At 42.5% G+C, this 22,078-nt stretch overlaps 1 protein-coding gene across 9 annotated transcripts in view; it reads right to left on the bottom strand.

Annotated features, from left to right (window-relative positions):
* Positions 1-10,001: 10,001 nt before the first annotated feature.
* pard3ab (par-3 family cell polarity regulator alpha, b) overlaps positions 10,002-22,078 on the bottom strand; it is a 165,655-nt gene continuing 153,578 nt past the window's right edge. For 6 of the 9 annotated variants that reach the window (XM_058080481.1, XM_058080491.1, XM_058080500.1 and 3 more), the window contains 3 exons: positions 15,489-15,612; positions 12,377-12,507; positions 10,002-12,159 (listed from right to left, as the gene is read on the bottom strand). In XM_058080481.1, coding sequence (XP_057936464.1) covers positions 11,772-12,159; positions 12,377-12,507; positions 15,489-15,612 — 643 coding nt within the window. In that variant the 3' untranslated portion in view covers positions 10,002-11,771. Of the gene's footprint in view, positions 12,160-12,376; positions 12,508-14,189; positions 14,936-15,488; positions 15,613-22,078 lie in introns of those variants that run through there. The other 3 variants (XM_058080542.1, XM_058080527.1, XM_058080534.1) reach the window with 3 other exon arrangements.

The following is a 22,078-nucleotide window of genomic DNA, read 5'->3' as shown; positions in this document are numbered from 1 at the left end:
AAAAAAGAATAACAATAAATTTGGTTGTAGCACTGTACTCCATCATCAATGAGTGAGGAAAATTAGGAAAGTGAAAGTTATGTTTGTGTGAAAGTGTGAGTAATTTTCCATGACTCATATCTAAGTGTTGCGCAACTCTGATTGTGCTATATCAGTGTGTGTATTGGGAATGGTGAGTGAATGCGTGTGTCTTGAATGCCCCTCGTCATTAGACTGTATAATATATGACTAAGGTTAAAGTTAACTAAAAACAACAAAGTGAAGTTGTCCATCCTCAGTGTAGCAATGCTACACTACACTACGAGACGTGCAATGAACAAATTTCACACACGTAACTAGTTCTCTTTGTCTTTTGTACTGTGCTAATAACGGTGGACCCATGAACCGTCGTAATCTCGTAATCACGTAACATGAAATGTCATAACAAGAAGCATCCTTACACAGCCACATAGCACTCTTTCTGCAAACAGCAGTGTGCGCTCTGACAAGAGAGTAACAGCAGGGTGAACACATATGACAAGTATTTTTGTCCTGCTCGCATCACCTGTCAATAAAAGACAACAAAAGTATGACAATGTGCAGCACCAGACAGGAATGTACCATTATTGATTAGAATAATAATAACAACACAACAGAATGATACCAATACCAGACTACAACATTGGAAGTTATTACAATTCATCACAAATGCTATTTTCCTCTGTAAAAGCCAGAAATGTGTACATGAAATGCCTTCAGCCTCTATGTGAGGTGTGATCAACAGTTGCCAAGGTAACGCACATTTGCGGCATATGTGATCTGCAACTAAATTCAATCAAGGTGGATGGAAGCGCTCTGGTTTTCACATCACATGGAAACATGTCTGCTTGTACCCGTCTTTGTTTGCGTGTGTGTTTTTTCGTGTGTGTTTTGTCCACTACATAAAGACACAGTGTACAATGTTACCCCAAGAAGGACCCCCCCCCCCCCAACACATGTTACACTGCCTTTACTTTAGATCATGTCTAAAGGCAAATAACACACACACATAACATTATGTAGGGCGGTTATAGGACAGCCTTGGCACTTTTGGTACTTGAGGCTCTCTTGCTAGGTGCTAGCATGATAACCGTTAGCATGTTAGCATTTTAGCTAATTTACTGTCTAAAGGCAAGTACACACATGGCATAATGAAGAGACACTATAGGACTGCCTCAATACTTTTGGAGACGAGTTGCTTTCTTGCTAGATGCTACCATGCTAACTGTTAGCATTTTTACTTTTTATGCATATCTAATTGAAAATACACACATGACATGATGAAGGGACGTTATAGGACAGCCTTGGCACTTTCAGTACTTGAGGCTCTCTTGCTAGGTGCTACCATGATAACCGTTAGCATCTTAACTAATTTACTCATGTGCCAAGGTAACGTACATTTGCGGTATATGTGATCTGCAACTAAATTCAATCAAAGTGGATGGAAGCGCTCTGGTTGTCACATCACAGGGAAACATGTCTGCTTGTACCCGTCTTTGTTCGCGTGTGTGTTTTGTCCACTACATAAAGACACAATGTACCATGTTGTACAGGCTTAATACAACTAACTACACTCCTTCTACACCACGGGCAACGTCAATGCAGTCACAGATAACTTACAATGACATAACATTTTGTTATGTGGTTAAAATGTAGATTTTTTTAGGGGGTGGGGGGTTGACATGGTCATATATTCTTATTATATACAGTAAGTTTCATTAAAGGTCATCATTCATGGACGTCTCTCTCAGTGCTCAAACATCCTTATAATAGCCACTGAGAATTCAACATGGGCCTTCCTTTGTACCAGGCAGTAATCTTCATTATTCTAATGCCCAGTAGAAATAAAAGATAATTGTTTTGAATGTATTAGTGCTTTCAAATGTCACCAAAGCGTTTTCTTGATGAAATTCCATGTTAAAAGAATGTAACCAGAAAGAATGGATTCAAACCTTTGAAGCACACAGTGCGATATGCAAAGCCCACAGTGAATTAACACTGCAATATTAATAGTATAATAACATGAGCAATGCAATGATATGCCCGGATTTAATTTTGGTGAATATTTCACACACCAGAGCTGTCATGTCGATAATTCACATAACCAGATTATTAGAAACAGCTCTCTTCACGACGCAGTATAGTTGTGCAAACTCTACTATAAACATACTGTTAGATGAACACCTTAAAAGTGAAAAGGTTGACTAATTACAGTGGATGTCGTTAGATTACCTAATGAAGTGTCCACGCCTTAATGGTTGTGTTAAAAGGCAAACAAAGCAGGTAGCAGTAAAAGAGACATTTTAATTTGTCTCCACGCTGGAGGAGAATGAATGGCGGAGTCCATTAACGACGTCTTAAGCGGGGGGGGGGGGGGGGGGGGGGGGGGGACTTGGTGTGATTTCTATTGAGTGTGTGAGTGTGGCAGGCAGACACAATGCCTTTTGTTTGGAAGCCGACAGGAGAGATGCCCCTGCGTGGCTGACGCCGGCAAGAAGCTCAATAGCAGGAGAGCAAAGCGTCCGCCTTCTGAAGCCAGGGTCTCTTCAAACCAACACATGACCACTGCAAGGAAGAATGGAAGGATGGAAGGATAGATGGATGGATGGATGGATGGATGGATGGATGGATGGATGGATGGATGGATGGATGGATGGATGGATGGATGGATGGGTGGATGGGTGGATGGATGGGTGGATGGATGGATGGGTGGATGGATGGATGGATGGGGGAAGGATAGATGGATGGATGGGTGGATGGATGAATGGATGGGTGGATGGGTGGGTGGATGGAGGGATGGATGGATAGGTGGGTAGATGGAAGGATGGATGGATGGGTAGATGGATGGATGGATTGATGGATTGATGGATTGATGGATTGATGGATAGATGGATGGATGGATTGATGGATAGATGGATGGATGAATGGATGGGTGGATGGAGGGATGGATGGATAGGTGGGTGGGTGGATGGAAGGATGGATGGATGGATAGGTAGGTGGGTGGATGGAAAGATAGATGGAGGGATGGATGGGTGGATGGATAGGTGGGTGGGTGGATGGAAGGATGGATGGATAGGTAGGTGGGTGGGTGGATGGAAAGATAGATGGAGGGATGGATGGGTGGATGGATGGATGGATTTGTGGGTGGGTGGGTGGATGGAAGGATGGATGGGTAGATGGATGGATGGATAGATGGATGGATGGATGGAGGGATGGATAGGTGGGTGGATGGAAGGATGGATGGATGGGTAGGTGGATGGATGGATGGATGAATAGATGGGTGGGTGGATGGAGGGATGGATGGATAGGTGGGTGAATGGGTGGATGGATGGATGGGTAGATGGATGGATAGATGGGTGGATGGATGAATGGAAGGATAGATGGATGGATGGGTAGATGGATGGATGGACAGATGGATGATAGATGGGTGGAAGGGTGGGTGGATGAGTGGAGGATTGTGTTGTCCTCACAACACGTGTCTGTATTCTGCTAGACAGCCAGCGGACCAATGAAGAAAACTCTGCATACAAGGCTTGCTTTTCCTGCTTTATGAAGCTTTCTTGTAAAAAATAAGTGTTAACTGAAACATACAGAAAAAATCAAATACATTCCAACACTGCTCATGTTGCAGGCTAAACTAAACACACATCAGCTAACAGTTAGCTAACACACGTACACCAACTGCAAATGCAAGCTAGCAGTAGCATGAAGCTAGCAAACTTGACAAAACTAGTACAACTTTTGAAAAAGCAGATGCATCTATGTAAGTGCTTTATACACCAATATACTTACAAAGACGATCATTTCCCAAGAAACGAGCGTTTAGAGCAACCTTTAGCGTGTTTATGAGATTTCCCGTTTCATTTCTGCCGTGAAGCCAGCCTGCTTTTCACCGAGAGAAAAAAACGACAAAGATTGTCTATTATATGCGAGAGCACTCTCTCGTGGCCCAAAACGATACTTTCTAGAGAAGATGTCTCACTCTGTAAAGTTTTTAACCTTACCGTTTTTAACAATATTTATAGAACTTTTAACTATTTATTTCTTTCCTTTTAACTAACTAACTCATGAAACTTATGAATTATTAATGTCTTATATATATAATAGATGACTGTTTATTATTAATATAAATATAATATAAATAGATGACATCAAATATGAACAACAATGTACAGCGTAAACAGTAATTTGTAATGTAAATAATTTAGAATAAATAATAATAATGTAAAGTTTTGGTTGTGCGTGTGGGCAGGTAGAGGGGCTTATTTGGCATTGAGCAGTCTGATGGCCAGGGGGAAGTAGCTGATAGATAGATGGATGGATGGATGGATGGATGGGAAGTAGCTGTCTCTAAACCTGGTTGTTCTACATTGGATGCTGCAGAGCCTTCTCCCTGACGCCAAGCGAGAAAACAGTCCATGCTGGGGGTGTGGGGGGTCAGAGTAGATCCGACGGGCTCTTGATACTCAGCGGGTGCTTGCCATGTCCTTAATGGGGGGCGGGGGGAGGGGGGCAATGATCTTCTCCGCTGTCCTCACCACTCTCTGCAGTAACATCCAGTCCGAGGCCTTGCAGCTCCCAGACCAGACGGAGATGCAGCTGGTCAGCAGGTTCTCGATGGTCCCTCTGTAGAAAGTGGTCAGGATAGGAGGGGACAGGGAGGATCTTCTCATCCGCCGCAGGAAGTGCAGTCGCTGCTGTGCTTTCTTTGCCAGAGAGGCGGCGTGGAGTGAGGAGACGGGGAGAAAATGAATACAGTAGATCCCTATACGTATCTGCCGTTCATCATTTTGAGGCCTTGCAAATTTGCAATTTTTGTACAAAAATTAACACATTTTCACTTTTACTATTTTTTCCAAAAATAGCAATTTTTTGGACGGAAAACATGTCATTTACCCGAGGTTGCCAATAATTTATAAATATGTGATGAAGCAAAATGTTTAATTTTTCAAAGCCTAACCTAAAGGGGTCTGATTATTCACTAAATAAAGCAACGTCGCTAAGTTGGCAGCACGGATCCTTCCTGCTACATCTTCTTATTCTCTGGCATACCAGGTGTATTGTGTGTTTGATAGGAGGTCCAAATTCATAGTAATCAATGAATGTATGGGAAACACTGAAAATAGCCATGATACACATAATTTTGTTTTATTCCTCGGTCATTTTGGAGTATCTTCTTTTTACACTTACACACAAAATGTGACATAATGTGAGCGTTGATGGTGGACGCAGTTTGATCCTGTAACAGATAAACTGCTAAATTCTACAGTTAGCATGCCCACATGTGTCAACGGATGTCATGTGATCAGCAGTCCGTCAAGGTCAGCTGATGATGGATGGGCTGCTGGGACCAGTCGGGGTCGGAGGTCTCCTCTGGGATGGTTATCAATGGGCTACTTCCTGAAACATCTGCTGCTCTGTTATCCGTCACGGGACAAGCAGTGCATCCATCGGAAGGAATTAGGAGCGCGGCTGGCGAGGGGGGGTTGTTGGATTGGTATGTGCACAGGTTTTCATCACTGACTTTGATGGTTACAAGATCTTGGCGATAGCATGGACAAGGACGCGTGGGCCATTTGTAATAAATCAGATAGATTTCCTGCTGGGATAAGATGGCCTCTTGATGGATTTGTGAGCTAGCGGCTAGCACCTAGCTTTATCTAATCAGCGAGGAGCACTCAAGTTGTTCTCACGAAAACATCGCAGTTGAAAATGGATTTGTTGCTGTTCCAGCCCAGCATTCCCAGCATCTTGTTATCATCCCCACAGGCTGGCGTGAACTAGTTCATGGAAAGTGTTCCGTGTGTTTGTGTTGGTGTGATCTTGCCATGTAGCGTGTGCACTTGACTAGAGCACATGTTGTCTGCTGTGTAACCAATGAGTCGCGCTTCACCTCGGGTCATGTTGGAACGTTCACATGGAGCCTTTGAAGCTTGTTGATACCCACCAGGCCTTGCTGCGAGAACCCGCCCCCTCCCCCCCCACCCGGGTTCTGACTATGTCCTGTTTGACACCCCTTCTTAGGTGTAGAATACGTAAATTGGAGAGGCGGATGTGATCCAGTAGCATTAGCAATGTGGTGCAAACAAAGAATAATCGGAGTGTAGAGTCAGGAAAAATTGCAAAAAAACTCTCAATTTCCGATGCCGATATGTGCAACATGACGTATCTCCTGTGGTGGAATGAACACATGTTGTATGCAGCATTTTTTTTTTATATCGGTTTTCATGATTGGGAAAAAATGTGTTACCAATATCTCATTTTTATGCTGGTATCAAGCTGAAAATTATCTCCAAAGATAATTATCCGATGTCCCTTCCTGTAAAGGTGACGATGGGTTTCTACTTGGGGTGTGAATCTTAGCACTGAGGATTCCATCCATACCCAGTGAGTGCATCAATGTATCGATTAATATCCATTATTTTCCACACCCTTGGGAGGGGGGTGGGGGGGTGCTTTCATGTCAGATATTTCGCGATAGTATCTAAAGGTATCTAGAGGGGCCTGATTACTCGCTAAATAAAGCAACGTCACTAAGTTGGCAGCACAGATCTTTCCTGCTACATCTTCTTATTCTCTGGCATACCAGGTGTATTGTGTGTTTGATAGGAGGTCCAAATTCATAGTAATCAATGAATGTATGGGAAACACTGAAAATAGCCATGAAACAAATGTGACTATTGAATTCTTTTATGTATTTCCATCAATATAGTTTATTATTTCATAACACAAACCCTGCTGTTTTTTGTGATTTTAGATGGGGGGGGGGGGTTTCTTTCATGTCAGATATTTTGTGATAGTATCTAAAGGTATCTAGAGGGGTCTGATTACTCGCTAAATAAAGCAACGTCACTAAGTTGGCAGAACGGATCCTTACTGCTACATCTTCTTATTCTCTGGCATACCAGGTGTATTGTGTGGTTGATAGGAGGTCCAAATTCATAGTAATCAATGAATGTATGGGAAATAAATGTGACTATTGAATTATTTTCTATATTTCCATGAATATAGTTTATTACTCTATGAGGTGTCCAGCGAGTGCGCATTAGACAGGGAGTCTTCAAGGTGAGGCTGAAGGTCAGTAATCCTTTTAAAGCAGGCGTCATTTAGGATCACAGGGAAGGCTTCACAGCTGACAATCCCATCTTCCCGCGGAGGAAGTCAGCATCTCAAAGCAGAGAGGCAACTTGGAATGAGATGAAAATAAAAAATCAAGGAGGATTTGAGGAGCTTTGTGGCATCTCATGATGACCTTGACAACACCAAGTACATTGGATGCTGGCTGTTGCCCGGCAACATGACCCCCCTGGATGAAATGAAGGAAGAACAACTTTAAAAACGTCCTCTCAGCTTTGGCGACAGGGCAAAGGTCAGCCCAATGAGTGTCTTTAATCTTGCACACATTATGGTCATCCTACATGTATGTGTGTGTGTGTGCGCGTGCAACCCCAAAGAGGCAGCCTGTCAAGATCAAAGCCCCCCCCACCCCAGACCTCCTCCCTTATAAAGGCAGTGTAATATCATTTTGTACAAAGAGGCTTTCAAAGAAGCACGTGATGGAGTGTCTCCTAATTCCCACTGAGGCGTTTCATGGAAAGACGTGAAGGCTTGGGAACGCCGATGCTTCCTCAGAGGCCATCTGGAACATGCTGGAATGATACCCCCGGTGATTGTTGCCATTTTAAGCATCATTTGGACAAATGTAGCAGAGAGAAAAAAGGCCTGCTGCGTTATTAAAAGTGTATCAAATCTGGAATGTTTTTCCACAACCATATGAGGAAAGTTGGCTGTCCCGCAGCATTTTAATGTGCTTATTTAGCTCACATGGGACGCTTTTATAAAATGCTTCAGTACCTGTGGAGGCCGGCTTCAACGGATGAGGGAAAATAAGGCATAAGAGGAGCATCGCTGCGTCCGATGTGAAACAGACGTGTGCTTGTTGTGGAACTTCCTTCAAGACAAATGGAGCTCATGAAGAGCTTTCCTAGACAATGTCCAAGAAAGTTAACTACGAAAAATAAGAACATTTCTCTATCACAAGAATGCTAATCATCATTTTTAAGCCAGCTGCTCAAATATGCTGGAGGAGGAAATAATTAAGATTGATGCCATCTTCTTTGTAGACAGCTAGCTTGCATCATAAGCCGTTTAAGACAGTTGACATGGGAGCAGAATGAATGGCGGACAGGAAGTAACATTGGGGATTCAGAGTTGAGTTTCAGCTTGCTGTAGGCTATGGCTAAAACAGTAATCTGTGGTATTATGGGCATGCACTGCAATGCAGTGCAGAACAGCCCAGCTTAATATTTCTTTTCTTCTTTAGCTATTATTATTCTTGCATTATTTACATTTTTTGCGCGTAATGCGGCCAAACCCCAAGAAGGAACCCCCCCCCCCCACGCATGTTACACTCCCGCAATCGTGACGCAAGGGACTACGTCTGTATTTATTTTTTGGAAAGTTCCGTGTAACCATGGCGATGCTATTAACGAAAACGTTCAAAAATATGCCACTAGATTAGGTACTAGTTGATGCTATATTGCGAGGTGCTCGCATGCTAACTGATGGCATTTCAGCTAATTTAATCATGTCTAAAGGCAAATACACACATAACATTATGTAGGGCGGTTATAGGCCAGCCTTGGCACTTTGGGTACTTGAGGCTCTCTTGCTAGGTGCTAGCATGATAATCGTTAGCATGTAACGGCAAATACACACATGGCATAATATAGGGACACTATAGGACTGCCTCAATACCTTTGGGACTAGTTGCTTTCTTGCTAGATGCTACCATGCTAACTGTTAGCATTTTAATTTTTATGCATATCTAATTGAAAATACACACATGGCATGATGCAGGGATGTTATAGGACAGCCTTGGCACTTTCGGGACTTGAGGCTCTCTTGCTAGGTGCTAGCATGATAACCGTTAGCATGTTAGCATCTTAACTAATATATTAAAGGCAAATACACCCATGACACTAATGGTGCGTCACCACGCTAACCGTTAGCATATTGGAATTTTGGCTATTTTACTCCTGTCTAAAGGCATATATACACAGGCATTGATGTAGGAATGCTTTCTCTGCACATTTGGTGCTAGCATGATATCTGTTAGAATGTCAACATTTTAGCCGTATTCCTCACATCTAATGACTAATACAGACATGGTGTGATGCAGGGATATTGTAGGACCGCCTTGGCGCTTTTGCTATTGAGTGCCATCTCGCTAGATGCTAGCATGCTAACAGTTAGCATGCTAGCTTTTTGGCTAAATTCCTATTGTAATGTACGTATGGCATTGCTCAGCGCCGTGGCACAGCAGACACCGGGCCCAAGGTTCACAGCACACGTTGCATACAAAATTTCTGCAGGAAAATTCTACTTGTATATGTTCTTATTATTGTGCATGTTGTGAGATATTTTAAACCTACAATAAAAGGGTTGTTCAAGTCTAGTGCTTCGTAGTGGCCAATGTAGAATACTACATTCTGAAGTTGTAGTCTTATACATTTGTGTATTAGTGCATTCAGCCTTTTTTAGGTTTGAAAGAAAGTTTGTACAATTTGCTTACATATGCATTTTTTACTACTACTTTCATAGTCAACCACCAGCTATGAAGTTTGAAAAACTAGCAAAAGACTGAGGGTTCCATATTCAAACCACAATGTAGCGAGGGATGACTGTGATTCAAAACAAGCTTTTTATCTTAAACTTTATGTGGTTGTGTACAATAGTGGAGAACATGTCTGCTGTAGGCATCTTGAAAACACACCATAAGGATGTCAACTTTAACTCCTGAGAATAAAAACAGCGGTTGGCCAGGTGTCACTTAACACTACAAAGACTTCCAGTGAGCAACAATAATGAAATAACACAAAAAAAATATTGTTACCACATAAAAAAGAGCAAAGTGAGTGAGTTAGCTAGACGGCCGCCATGTTGCTTTTAGCTCCTCTGAAACAATGGAAGGGGGGGCGATGCTGTAAACAGGAAGCACTTTTATTCTACACTTGATATGTACACATATGTTTCAGGATAATAATGACAAAGAAAAAGCGACAAATTGCACATCAGCTTCCATTTCCTCGTTTTCAAAAATAAACACATCTAAAAGGCAAGTGTCCAAAATGGCCGCTAACCAAAACCAAAAGAAGCTTGAGGAAGGAGTACCACGACATTAGTAAAATATTTCAACAATGTGTTAAAAAACATCATCATCCATCCTTGTGTGTGAAGGACTACATCATCATCATCATCATCATGATGATGTCAGGCACTTTGCAACGTCACAGCCTGTACCTGTGACTACAAACAAGCAGGGTATTTCAGAGGAAGTATGAAGAATTTTAAAACAACAACTTCCAGACACTTTCTTCTTGGTTGGAATTCGTCTTTTAAACTATTTTTTCGTTTTTGTGTTTCTCAGTGAGATCAAAGTAATAATATTGATGCATGATACGTTCATGCTAGCTCGTTAGCTTCCAGTCAGTCAGAGTGCTGGAAACCTCACAAATTTATAACATTTAATTAAAATCATACTTTGATTTCATTTCTTGGCCAAATGTTAAACGATGTCACTAATATTAACAAGCTTAGCCTAGCTTAGCTTAGCTTTTAGCAGGAGTGGAGGAAACCCATAACAAAATGATGGATATTTCAGAGGAAATATGAATAATTTTAAAAGGACAACTTCCAGACACTTTCTTCTGGGTGGAATTCGTCTTTTAAACTATTTTTTCGCTTTTGTGTTTCTCAGTGAGATCAAAGTAATATTATTGATGCATGATACGTTCATGCTAGCTTGTTAGCTTCCAGTCAGTCAAAGTGCTGGAAACCTCAAAAATTTATAACAATTAAAATCATACTTTGATTTCATTTCTTGGCCAAATGTTAAACGACATCACTAATATTACCTAGCTTAGCCTAGCCTAGCCTAGCTTAGCCTAGCTTTTAGCAGGAGTGGAGGAAACCCATAACAAAATGACAACTTTCATGGAATGATAACGGGCTGATATGCTAATTGTGTCTAGAGTAAATTAACTTTTAATCTCTGGACTGGCCAAGCACATTTGTAACCTTAGATAAACTAAAACATGTGCTGTCCAACACTTAAAGATATTATATTATTCAGTTTAAGGCTCAATTTTTTACACATTTAAAATGTTTTTAAAAAAGTATACAATCTTGGCGAAAAGGGGGGATTTAAATTGATATTTGTGTGGGGCTTGCAGGCGGCTCGCAATGAAAAATGAAGCGTTCGAAAGCCGCCCGGGGAGACGAGGAGGGGAAAAGCTGTGTTGAGCGTGAATGAGGTGGTGGAGGTTGAAAGACGGCTACCAGACTAATGAACACAACAAGGAGCTGCAGGCGGCCATGCCAGCCAGTCGAGCCTGGAGTGGTGCTTGGAGGGAATTGGGGGGGCTGAGGGGCGTGGGGCGCATCGGGCGGGAGATCAGAGATGTCTTCTCAGCTGAGACGCCGCTTCATGAATCATTCATGAGGGGAGGGGCTAGTATTTTATTAGCAACTCAGTATTGCTCTTCTCTTAATTCGGGAGGAGGAACATGACGTTGATATGCACGCTGTGTTGCTATTAGCATATTAGCATAAAATAAAAATATAAACCTTCATGGAAACACAAAATGTGACACCGTGGCACCCCGGAGTCGTCATGTGATTGTCAGACAACAAAGATGGCGTCCGCAGACAGGCAGTGAGAGCTCCAGGCCAGGTCCTTGGTTGCTACGTCCTCAGGAATAAAAGAGTCTTCCTTTCTCCGAGCCCATCCTGTTGAGTCTGGCCAGCTGTGAGGGCGAAGGCGGCACGTCATGGCGGTAGGGCCCCTTGGGGGAGGCGGGATCCTTGGCATACGGCTCGTAGCTTGGCGAGCCCTCCTGTGCTAGCTTCCCTTTAGCTTCCTGGTCTCTACGTCGCTGCTCCTGCCTCAGCAGCTCCTGAGCTTCCAGGAGGACTCTGGCGTTCACGACACCACCGCCGCCGCCACTCGGGAAGCCATTCCTGGATCCTTGATAGCTGGAGTACCTGGGATTGTCCTTGGCTGCCTGAAAGCTCTCACCTGGAGGGTACGCTTTGTCCCATGAGTCCTGAGAGATGGAGCTAGGATTCTTCCTGGGTTGCCTGCAGAAGACAAAAAAAGAAAGCGGAGCAATTTGGTCTCGTTTGTATTTTAGTACTGCCAGTGTCGTTTTGAAACTTGATATCTTTCTTTGAAATAGAATAATTTGATGTAATTATGTCGTCTAGGAGAAATGACGTGGATAAACGTCTTAAAGTGTTTTCTTTGTTCTCCCATCATCTGGTGATGAAAATAGCGTTCCAACAATGGTATTCCTACCGTGGCAGCGAGCTGTACTGACGCTGAGCCTGAGCGAAGGAGTCCTCTTGTCTCTGACGCTGCATCTGGACCTCCACTGACACCGAGTGGCGACCGGGCTGACTCTGACCATTCTGTCCGCTCGCGCTCGACTGCCAACGACCGCGACCACACAGTTAGCGTCATCATCATTAATTATCACGTGACTGAAATGATGTCATGAGAATAAAAGGTCCACTTCTTTAGGTACACACAGTCACTCACCGGTCCTTGGCGAGGTCAGGTGACACACAGAGTGAAGGGAGGAGCATGCTGGAGACTCAAGAGTGGGCGGAGTTACAATGATGCACTATGATGGATGTTAGTGGGGGTGGAGTCATGACAAAGGACAGAGACATAGTCGCGACCATATAAGGACATATGGTAGTTTGCCCATCTAAATATACTTTCACTGTTGTAGCCTTGGGCGGCACGGCAGTCGAGTGGTTAGCGCACAGACCTCACAGCTAGGAGACCAGGGTTCAATTCCACCCTTCACCCTCGGCCATCTCTGTGTGAAGTTTGCATGTTCTCCCTGTGCATGCGTGGGTTTTCTCCGGGTACTCCGGTTTCCTCCCACATTCCAAAAACATGCTAGGTTAATTGGCCACTCCAAATTGTCCATAGGTATGAATGTGAGTGTGAATGGTTGTTTGTCTATATGTGCCCTGTGATTGGCTGGCCACCAGTCCAGGGTGTACCCCACCTCTCGCCCGAAGACAGCTGGGATAGGCTCCAGCACCCCCGCGACCCTTGTGAGGAAAAGCGGCAGAAAATGAATGAATGTTGTAGCCTTCATATTTGTAGTCTTTCTGACAACAGAGCAGCAGTACTACTTACTATGTAGTACTTTGTCAAAATGTACATGAGAATACAAAATGACATACGAATGCCGGATTAGCATTTTTGTTGCGGCTACATGACTAATGAGGTTAGGTCAGTTGTGTTGTTTTCCTGATATTATTTTAATGGCAGCGCTGTGATGAGACGCCGTCGACCATTAAGCTATTGCGGCTGCTTAAAGAGACGCCTCGCTCCCCACTGAAGGAAATGAAGCATGGCTGCATTGGTTTATTATGGCAAGTATTCCTGGGAATGTTAGCCTCAATGGCGACAAACACCCGGAAGGAACGCAGAATTAAAATAGGACAATACAATAAAAATCGAAATCTAATGTCTAACAGCGCAATAATGTCTGAGCGCTGCTGGCATCGTCACATAATAGAACGGGACTGAATTACCCACAATCCTTCACGGCTTACTTACAATCAGGTGAGGAGCTTGGTGGCAAAGTAAAGACATGACTGGTCCACTGAATGACTGAAATAAATAAAAGTTGAGTACTTCTTTGGTTTTCGTATTAATTAGGTCCAAAAGGTCAGATGTCAACAGAAATGCACAAAAACTCATTATTTCATAAATCCAATTAATCCATGAGAGCTGATGTGGACTTCCTGAACATCCTGGTGAGGTCCAACGTTTCTCACCTTCTATATCATTTATTCATTCATTTTCTACCAAGGGTCGTGGGGGGTGCAGGAGCCTATCCCAGCTGTCTTCGGGTACACCCCGGACTGGTGGCCAGCCAACAATTTTTTTACAGGTTTAATAATGCAAGAATCCTGATGAGGGTGCGAAAGTTTGACCACATCACCCCCATCCTCAAATCCCTTCACTGGCTCCCTGTTAAATACCGGATTGAGTTTAAGGTCTCCCTCATGACCTGTAAGTGCCTCTGTGGCACTGCCCCCCCCCCCCCCCCCCCCCCCACAATAACTCCTCACCCCACCTCCGCTCAGGGCAGGCCAATCTCCTCCTCCAGCCTCAAAACTATGGGAGATCGCGCCTTTTGCGCAGCTGCCCCAAGTCTGTGGAACGAAGGACTCCCTGATCATCTGAGGGCGCAACACACATTAGACCGTTTTAAAAAAGCTTTAAAAACATATTTTTTTTTAGAAAAGCTTTTACATAGCTTGCCTATTTTAATGCATATTTAATGTCTTTGGTTCACTGTGTGTGTTAGTTTGGCTTTGGTCATTTCCACCTCCACTGCTCTACTTATTTTACATCTTCTTATTGTGACACTTACTGTTCACTTTTATGTTTTTATTGTAACTGTTGCACTTTGAGATTATTATTATTATTATTAATATTAATAATAATAATAATTTGTAACCACAAAAGTCTTAACACAAGGACCCCCTCTATTTGGTCTATGTGATCCCTATCATGTTGCTTTATTTGTCTTGTATTGGAAATTATTCAAAAAGTATGAATTTCTTGCCCAGAACAAAGGCGGACTGAGGAAGACTGAGGAAGAATACAAATGTGTGTCCAGAAAAGCGATGGTAGCTTTGAGCTTCCATTCTCGGACAATTGCAGCAGAAGTCAACAACAATTGTGTTGTGTTACTGTGTTGTTGGGACACAAAGAGAGGCATGTGGGGGGTGTCCGTATTTTCCCACAATGCCGTGCTGTTTCCTACAATGATGACTGGAATGTGTTCCTGAGAGCCAAAAACATGAAAAAAGCGTTTATTGTCTGTCGAGAAAGAAATAGATAGGAAGAAATAAAAGTCAGTTTTAGGAAGCATTCAGCAGACTAGCATGTTTCTAAACAGAAATATCCAAAAATGCAGTCTAAATATAAACAAATGTCAAATGTACAATCGTGTTACAGATTAAAAAAAGGTTGTACTGCACACAAGTGTCATGTGTTGGTAAAATATAAATATGCACCCCCCCCAGATCCCCCCCTCCAAGTCTTTGTTCACATGCTCATGAGGTGTAAAGTCATGGTTGTTGAAGGCATTAAAAAGCACAGTTAAAATGGTGAGCTGGTGGGCGTGTCCACGTGGATGACTGACAGACATGAAGGATGCGTGAGGAGACAGGCGGGCGGGGTTAGTACCGGTGCGCTAACTCCTGCATGCACTGTGGATGAGTGTTAGCCGGGTTGGCACGGAGAGGACGCCCAGTCAGTTTGTGGGTGGTTAGTGATGGATAGCATCGTGGTGCTAACAGCGTTAGCATCCACCCCAAGAAGTCACTTCTCCAGTCGGAAGGGGGTTAGAGGTCACGTGTCACACACTCACCCAGGGCTGCTCGAAGCTGAACGTGCGGCGCCGGTCGTCCGCGTCGTCCGGACCGTTCTGGGCCTGCTGGAACTCCTGTCTCAGCCTTTGTATCCGGTCATGGTTGCTCGGGGCGAGCCGGTTACTGAAAGAGAGATGAATGAATGAATGAGTGAACACAATGAATAAGTGACCTGCTTCTGCCAGCCTGCGGTGGGACCTTCTTACACTTCCAGCATGCTTTGTGTCATCTAATGAGTGACCCAGATAGCTTGGGAAACAACATCATGGGGAAAAAAAAAAGTTGAGATACAAGCTAACCGCTAGCCAAGAGTTGAGATACAAGCTAACCGCTAGCCAAGAGTTGAGATACAAGCTAACCGCTAGCCAAGAGTTGAGATACAAGCTAACCGCTAGCCAAGAGTTGAGATACAAGCTAACCGCTAGCCAAGAGTTGAGATACAAGCTAACCGCTAGCCAAGTATGCTTTATTATTTTATTTTTATTCTTATCTTTATTATTAAATCTACTTTCTTTTTCACCATTCCAGCTGTAATTCCTTGGATTAACAAAAAGATCTGCTTTAATTTATTACACAGTTGAGATACAAGCTAACCGCTAGCTAAGGATTGCGATACAAGCTAACTTCTAGTTTAGAGTTGAGATACAAGCTAACCGCTAGCCAAGAGTTGAGATACACGCTAACCGCTAGCCAAGAGTTGAGATACAAGCTAACCGCTAGCCAAGAGTTGAGATACAAGCTAACCGCTAGCCAAGAGTTGAGATACAAGCTAACCGCTAGCCAAGTATGCTTTATTATTTTATTTTTATTCTTATCTTTATTATTAAATCTACTTTCTTTTTCACCATTCCAGCTGTAATTCCTTGGATTAACAAAAAGATCTGCTTTAATTTATTACACAGTTGAGATACAAGCTAACCGCTAGCTAAGGATTGCGATACAAGCTAACTTCTAGTTTAGAGTTGAGATACAAGCTAACCGCTAGCCAGGAGTTGAGATACAAGCTAACCGCTAGCCAAGAGTTGAGATACAAGCTAACCGCTAGCCAAGAGTTGAGATACAAGCTAACCGCTAGCCAAGAGTTGAGATACAAGCTAACCGCTAGCCAAGAGTTGAGATACAAGCTAACCGCTAGCCAAGAGTTGAGATACAAGCTAACCGCTAGCCAAGAGTTGAGATACAAGCTAACTGCTAGTTAGGTATGCTTTATTATTTTATTTTTATTCTTATCTTCATTATTAAATCTACTTTCTTTTTCACCATTCCAGCTGTAATTCCTTGGATTAACAAAAAGATCTGCTTTAATTTATTACACAGTTGAGATACAAGCTAACCGCTAGCTAAGGGTTGAGATACAAGCTAACTTCTAGTTTAGAGTTGAGATACAAGCTAACCGCTAGCCAAGAGTTGAGATACAAGCTAACCGCTAGTGAAGCAAAAAGAAGAAGAAAAAAAAAAAGGAAAACAACATCACGGACTTCCATAAAAACCACATGGACAATCACTCGGCTGTCATCATCTACTACCATCAACATTAACACATTTCTCTCTTCTTTTTACACTTGCACACCACTTAAGGATTGACTTTAGCCATTGTCTGCACAGTTAATAACTATTTAATTAAACAACCGGCCAACTTTTTAATAACAATAGAGCCACGATTATACATGCTGATATCTCACTTGCCGACAATAAGCACAATTCTAATTAATCTACTTTTAATTAAAAGGAACCATCTTAATGAAAGATTTAATTAAGAGAAGGTAGTCATGGGAGTCTTTTAAATAAACATTTACTGATATGCATGGCAGCATAACACCATACACACACACACACACACGTAGTAGTAAGCTTGAACGTGCTTATCAGATGGGGAGGGGGTGGATGGAGATGGGGGGGGGGGTCGTCCTCTGACAAAGACGCAGCAGACCTGCTACGCTGTGAAAAACGAGTAGAGACGATAAAGGCGATAAAGCCACACCATCCATCGACGCGCGGACGCCCTCGCTAACGGGGGCGCTAGCGGCTAGCGGCTAGGTAACAAGAGCGGAGCTGCTGGCCTGCTTCCTTTGTGCTATCACACCTTCTTGAGAGCCGAGATGCAGTGCGATTAAAAGGACAATGGAAGACATTGAGAAACATATGCGTGGCTGCCGAGCTGACTCACATTAGCCTGAAGAAAAGAAACAAAAAAAAACGGAAAGAATTTTGAGCACCCTTGCTTTGCTTGCGTTCGCAGCCTCTTGGCTCAGTAGCACACCCTCTGGTGCCAAGTGGTATTACGCTTGACAAAACCTGTTTTGTCTGCTGTTAAATGTTTTAAATGTGTGTCCGTTTTGAAGGAATCGTGTATGTGAGCACAGTACAGGACAGTACAGTTACATATGTTATTGTTGGTACCAACATTGTTTATACAACAGATTTTCTATGCTCTACCTATGAAAACATTCCATTTATTAATAAGGAATCCTGCTGCAATTCTGCGATTAATGGCGATAAATGAGGGACTGTAGGCGTTTTACACCACCTCATTAAAAACGACACTATTGCTGTAGGACACGCACAATTTGACAGGGGAGCATGGCCCGTTACCATTACTACATTAGTACAACATGTTACTACTTGTTATATATATACACACGTATATATATATATATATATATATATTAAAAATTGATATATTAAACATTGATATGAAAATGTTTGGGCACCCCTGGTAAAATGAACTTTATAGGATTCACAGAAAGTGTGTAATTATTATTTAAAGCAGGGGTCTCAAACACGCGGCCCGCGGGCCAAATGTGGCCCGTAGGACGCTAGTTTAGGCCCCCTAGTTTGCGAGTTAGCATGTGTCTCAAGACCCTGCAGTTGCGCAATATGTTGTAAATAAAGAGTATAAATGTGACTATAGTCGTGTTTTGTCATGTCTACAGGGCTCTAATAATGCTTTGTTCATTTTAATCTGAAAAAAATAATTTGTCTACCCACCAACTATATGTGGTTTCTTAAGTTTTTATTATTTGCTGTTTTATTATTATTAAATTTATTTATTACTGATTTTCTTTATTCTTGATTTGTTTATTTATTTTTCATCTTATTTTGTGCAGAAAAATAAAGATATTTGAGAACAGTGGAATGTTTTATCAGAGCTTTTATTGTAGAAAATCGGAACCAAAGCACTGAAAAAGTGTGTATATTTTTCTGTTTTTAATAAATGCGTTTTTTTTTTTTTTTGAAAACCTGATGCGGCCCAGTCTCGCCCAAACCCTAGCTCCAGTGGCCCCCAGGTAAATTGAGTTTGAGACCCCTGATTTAAACTAAAGTAGGCAGGTGCCTAAATTTGGCCACCCCAACAAAAAATGACAATATTTAGTAGATCCTCCTTTTGCAGAAATAAACGTTTCCTATAGCTTCCTATGAGGGTCTGGGTTCTGGTTGAAGGTATTTCTGACCATTCTTCTTTCCAAAACATCTCCAGTTGAGTCAGGTTTGATGGTTTCTGGGGACGGAGATGGCCATTCCAGAAGGTTGTACTTGTTCCTCTGCATGAATGCCTTAGTAGAATTGGAGCAGTGTTTAGGGTCATTGTCTTGTTGGAAGTATCCAGCCCAACTTCAACTTTCTCACTCATTCTTGAAGACTGTTGGCAACAATCTGCTGATACTGACTGGAATCCAGGCCACCTTCAACCTGAAGAAGATTTCCAGTACCTCCACTGGCCACACAGCCCCCCAGCATGATGGAACCACCACCAAATGTTACTGTGGGTAGCGAGTGTTTGTCTTAGAATGCTGTGTTCTTCATCCGCCATGCATAGCGCCCCTTGTTATGTCCAAATGACTCCATTTGACTTCCATCAGTCCACAGCACCTTATTCCAACATGAAGCTGGCTTGTCCAAATGTGCTTTAGCATACCTCAAACCACTCCGTTTGTGGCATGTGGCCAGAAAAGGCTTCTTCCGCGTGACTCTCCTACAATATCTGAATAGTTGAAAGATGCACAGTGACACCATCTGCACCAAGATCATGTTGGAGGTCTTTGGAGCTGGTCTGTGGGTTGACTTTGACTGTTCTCACCATCCTTGGCCTTCCGCTTATCTGAGATTTTTCTTGGCCTGCCACTCCTTAACTAGAACTGTGCCTGTGGTCTTCCATTTCCTCACTATGTTCCTCAGAGTGGAACCTGACAGCTGCAATCTCTGACCTAACCTTTTGTATCCTTCCTCTAAACCATGATGTTGAACAGTCTTTGCTCTTGGGTCATTTGTTTTGAGGCTAGAAGATGCAATTGGCCACCTTAAATACCCTTTCTCATGATTGGCTTCACTTGTGTATGCAGGTCAAGGGTCAATGAGCTTACCAAACACATTTTTTGTTCCAATAATTAGCGTTAAATTCAATTCAATAAAACAATGATACCCACATTTATGCACCAGTCCACTTTTAAACATCATTTAACTTCATCTATCACCGTGTTGGTCTCCTATATGATATATTTAACTGGAATGGCTGATCCCAACAACCAGTCATTTACAGAGCAAAATCTTGAAAATTACCAGGGGTGCCCAAACTTTTTCATACCACTGTATGACTTAGCATGTTACGGCTTCACACTTTGACACTTGAGGTTCAAAGATGACTTCAAAGATGAATTGCCAGTTTTTCTGATGGACACAGATTATTTCTATCTTGTTCCTTTATGACAGGAACAAAATGCTTTCCGAATGGGAGGAAATGAGAAAGTGATGCTTTAGACTTGAGTGTGAACGGCTGCTAACGCTAACGCCATCAAGCTTTGGTGTGTGCATGCATGTGTTGACGCTGTCGAGAGATTAGCGGGTTCAAGATGTCAGCGCGTCTGAGGTCATTTGGCTCCCAGTCAGCTGATCTTAGCTTTTCCTCAGGATTAATCGGCTTTAGCACGACACAGCAAGGCCTAACGGATCGTGGAAAACATGGCAATTAGACGGTGAATCGATACGGCGGCAGGAATGCAAGTCCGGCGAGGAGGAAGAGGAAGACATGCCAGTTGCCTCGAGTGGTCAACGTGTACCGCTAGCGACACGCCGCTTTCTCGTCACAACACAGGTGTAGCAATGGCACGTCGAGTCCACAGAAATATGGTGGAGGAGTCGTAGCTGTGGGCGGCGGCACAGCCCAACATGTGGCGGCCTGACGGGGGCGGACTTAAATGTACACAAAGTGATCAGCACAAGTGTGTGATGAGTCATGGCACAAAGGCTGCAAACAAAAGATGGCAAAATAGATAAAATATGCACTTTTGCACCTCGAACACGACAGATTTATTGTGTTTACTTATGACTTAATTCTTAATTTCTTCTCGTCTATGTCATCCATCCATCCATTTTCTATGCCGCTTATCCTCACTAGCATCGCGGGGGGATGTTGGAGCCTATCCCAGCTGACTTCGGGGGCCAGGACCTCCCTACTACTGACTATGTGGCAAACATGCTAACCACTCATCCACCATGCGGGCCCGTATGTCATTCTAAATCTGGCAAACTTACTTTTAAGGTTTTTTTTAAAGCTATTCAACAATAGGCTGGATAAATTTATTAATGCGAACGAATTACTATCAGAAAGTCAGTATGGATACAGAGCTAACATTTCTACCTCCATGCCACTGATCAAAATTACGGAGGAAATCACTAACGCTATAGATCATAGGAATTGTGCAGCCTCAGTATTCATGGATCTGACAAAAGCCTTTGATACAATCAATCATGACATCCTAATAACTAAATTAGAAAGGTACGGAATAAGAGGATTCGTTCTGAACTGGGTCAAAAGCTACTTAGCTGACAGGAACCAATGCGTAAAGCTGGGAGAATACACATCTGCAAGTTCATATATTACATGCGGAGTACCCCAGGGGTCAATACTGGGGCCCAAACTGTTCAACTTGTACATCAATGATATCTCCAAAGTCACAAAAGACTTAAAGCTGGTATTATTTGCGGATGACACCACTGCTTTTTTTCTGGAGGGAGTACAGACGAAATCATTAGAAAAGTCAGAGAAGAAATGGTCATATTAAAAAGATGGTTTGATAATAATAGATTGTCCTTGAACCTAAGTAAAACTAAAATTATGCCCATTGGTAACAGCAGAAAGGACACGTACCAGCAAATACAAATAGACGGTGCAGACATTGAAAGGGTGAAGGAAAATACATTTCTCGGGATCACAATAGATGAAAATATGAGCTGGAAACCTCATATTACAAATATACAACATAAGGTGGCCAGAAATATTTCAATATTGAACAAAGCTAAATTTGTTCTCAATCAGAAATCACTCCACACTCTTTATTGCTCTCTGGTTCTACCATATCTTACTTATTGTGTGGAAATATGGGCTAATAACTATAAAAGCAATCTTCACTCACTAAATGTACTGCAAAAAAGGTCAGTAAGGATAATTCATAATACTAACTCCTTATTTCTAAAATCACAAATACTTCAACTTGCTGATATATGTAGCTAATCTTCAAACATCTAAAATAATACATAAGGCTAAAAATAAGCAATTAGCTAAAAATGTCATCCAATACTTCTCTACAAGAGA

Source organism: Doryrhamphus excisus, chromosome 1 (assembly GCF_030265055.1).
Source record: "Doryrhamphus excisus isolate RoL2022-K1 chromosome 1, RoL_Dexc_1.0, whole genome shotgun sequence".
NCBI classification, from domain to species: domain Eukaryota; kingdom Metazoa; phylum Chordata; class Actinopteri; order Syngnathiformes; family Syngnathidae; genus Doryrhamphus; species Doryrhamphus excisus.
Note: the sequence above shows the minus strand (reverse complement) of the source record. Positions and strands in the feature narration are given on the sequence as shown.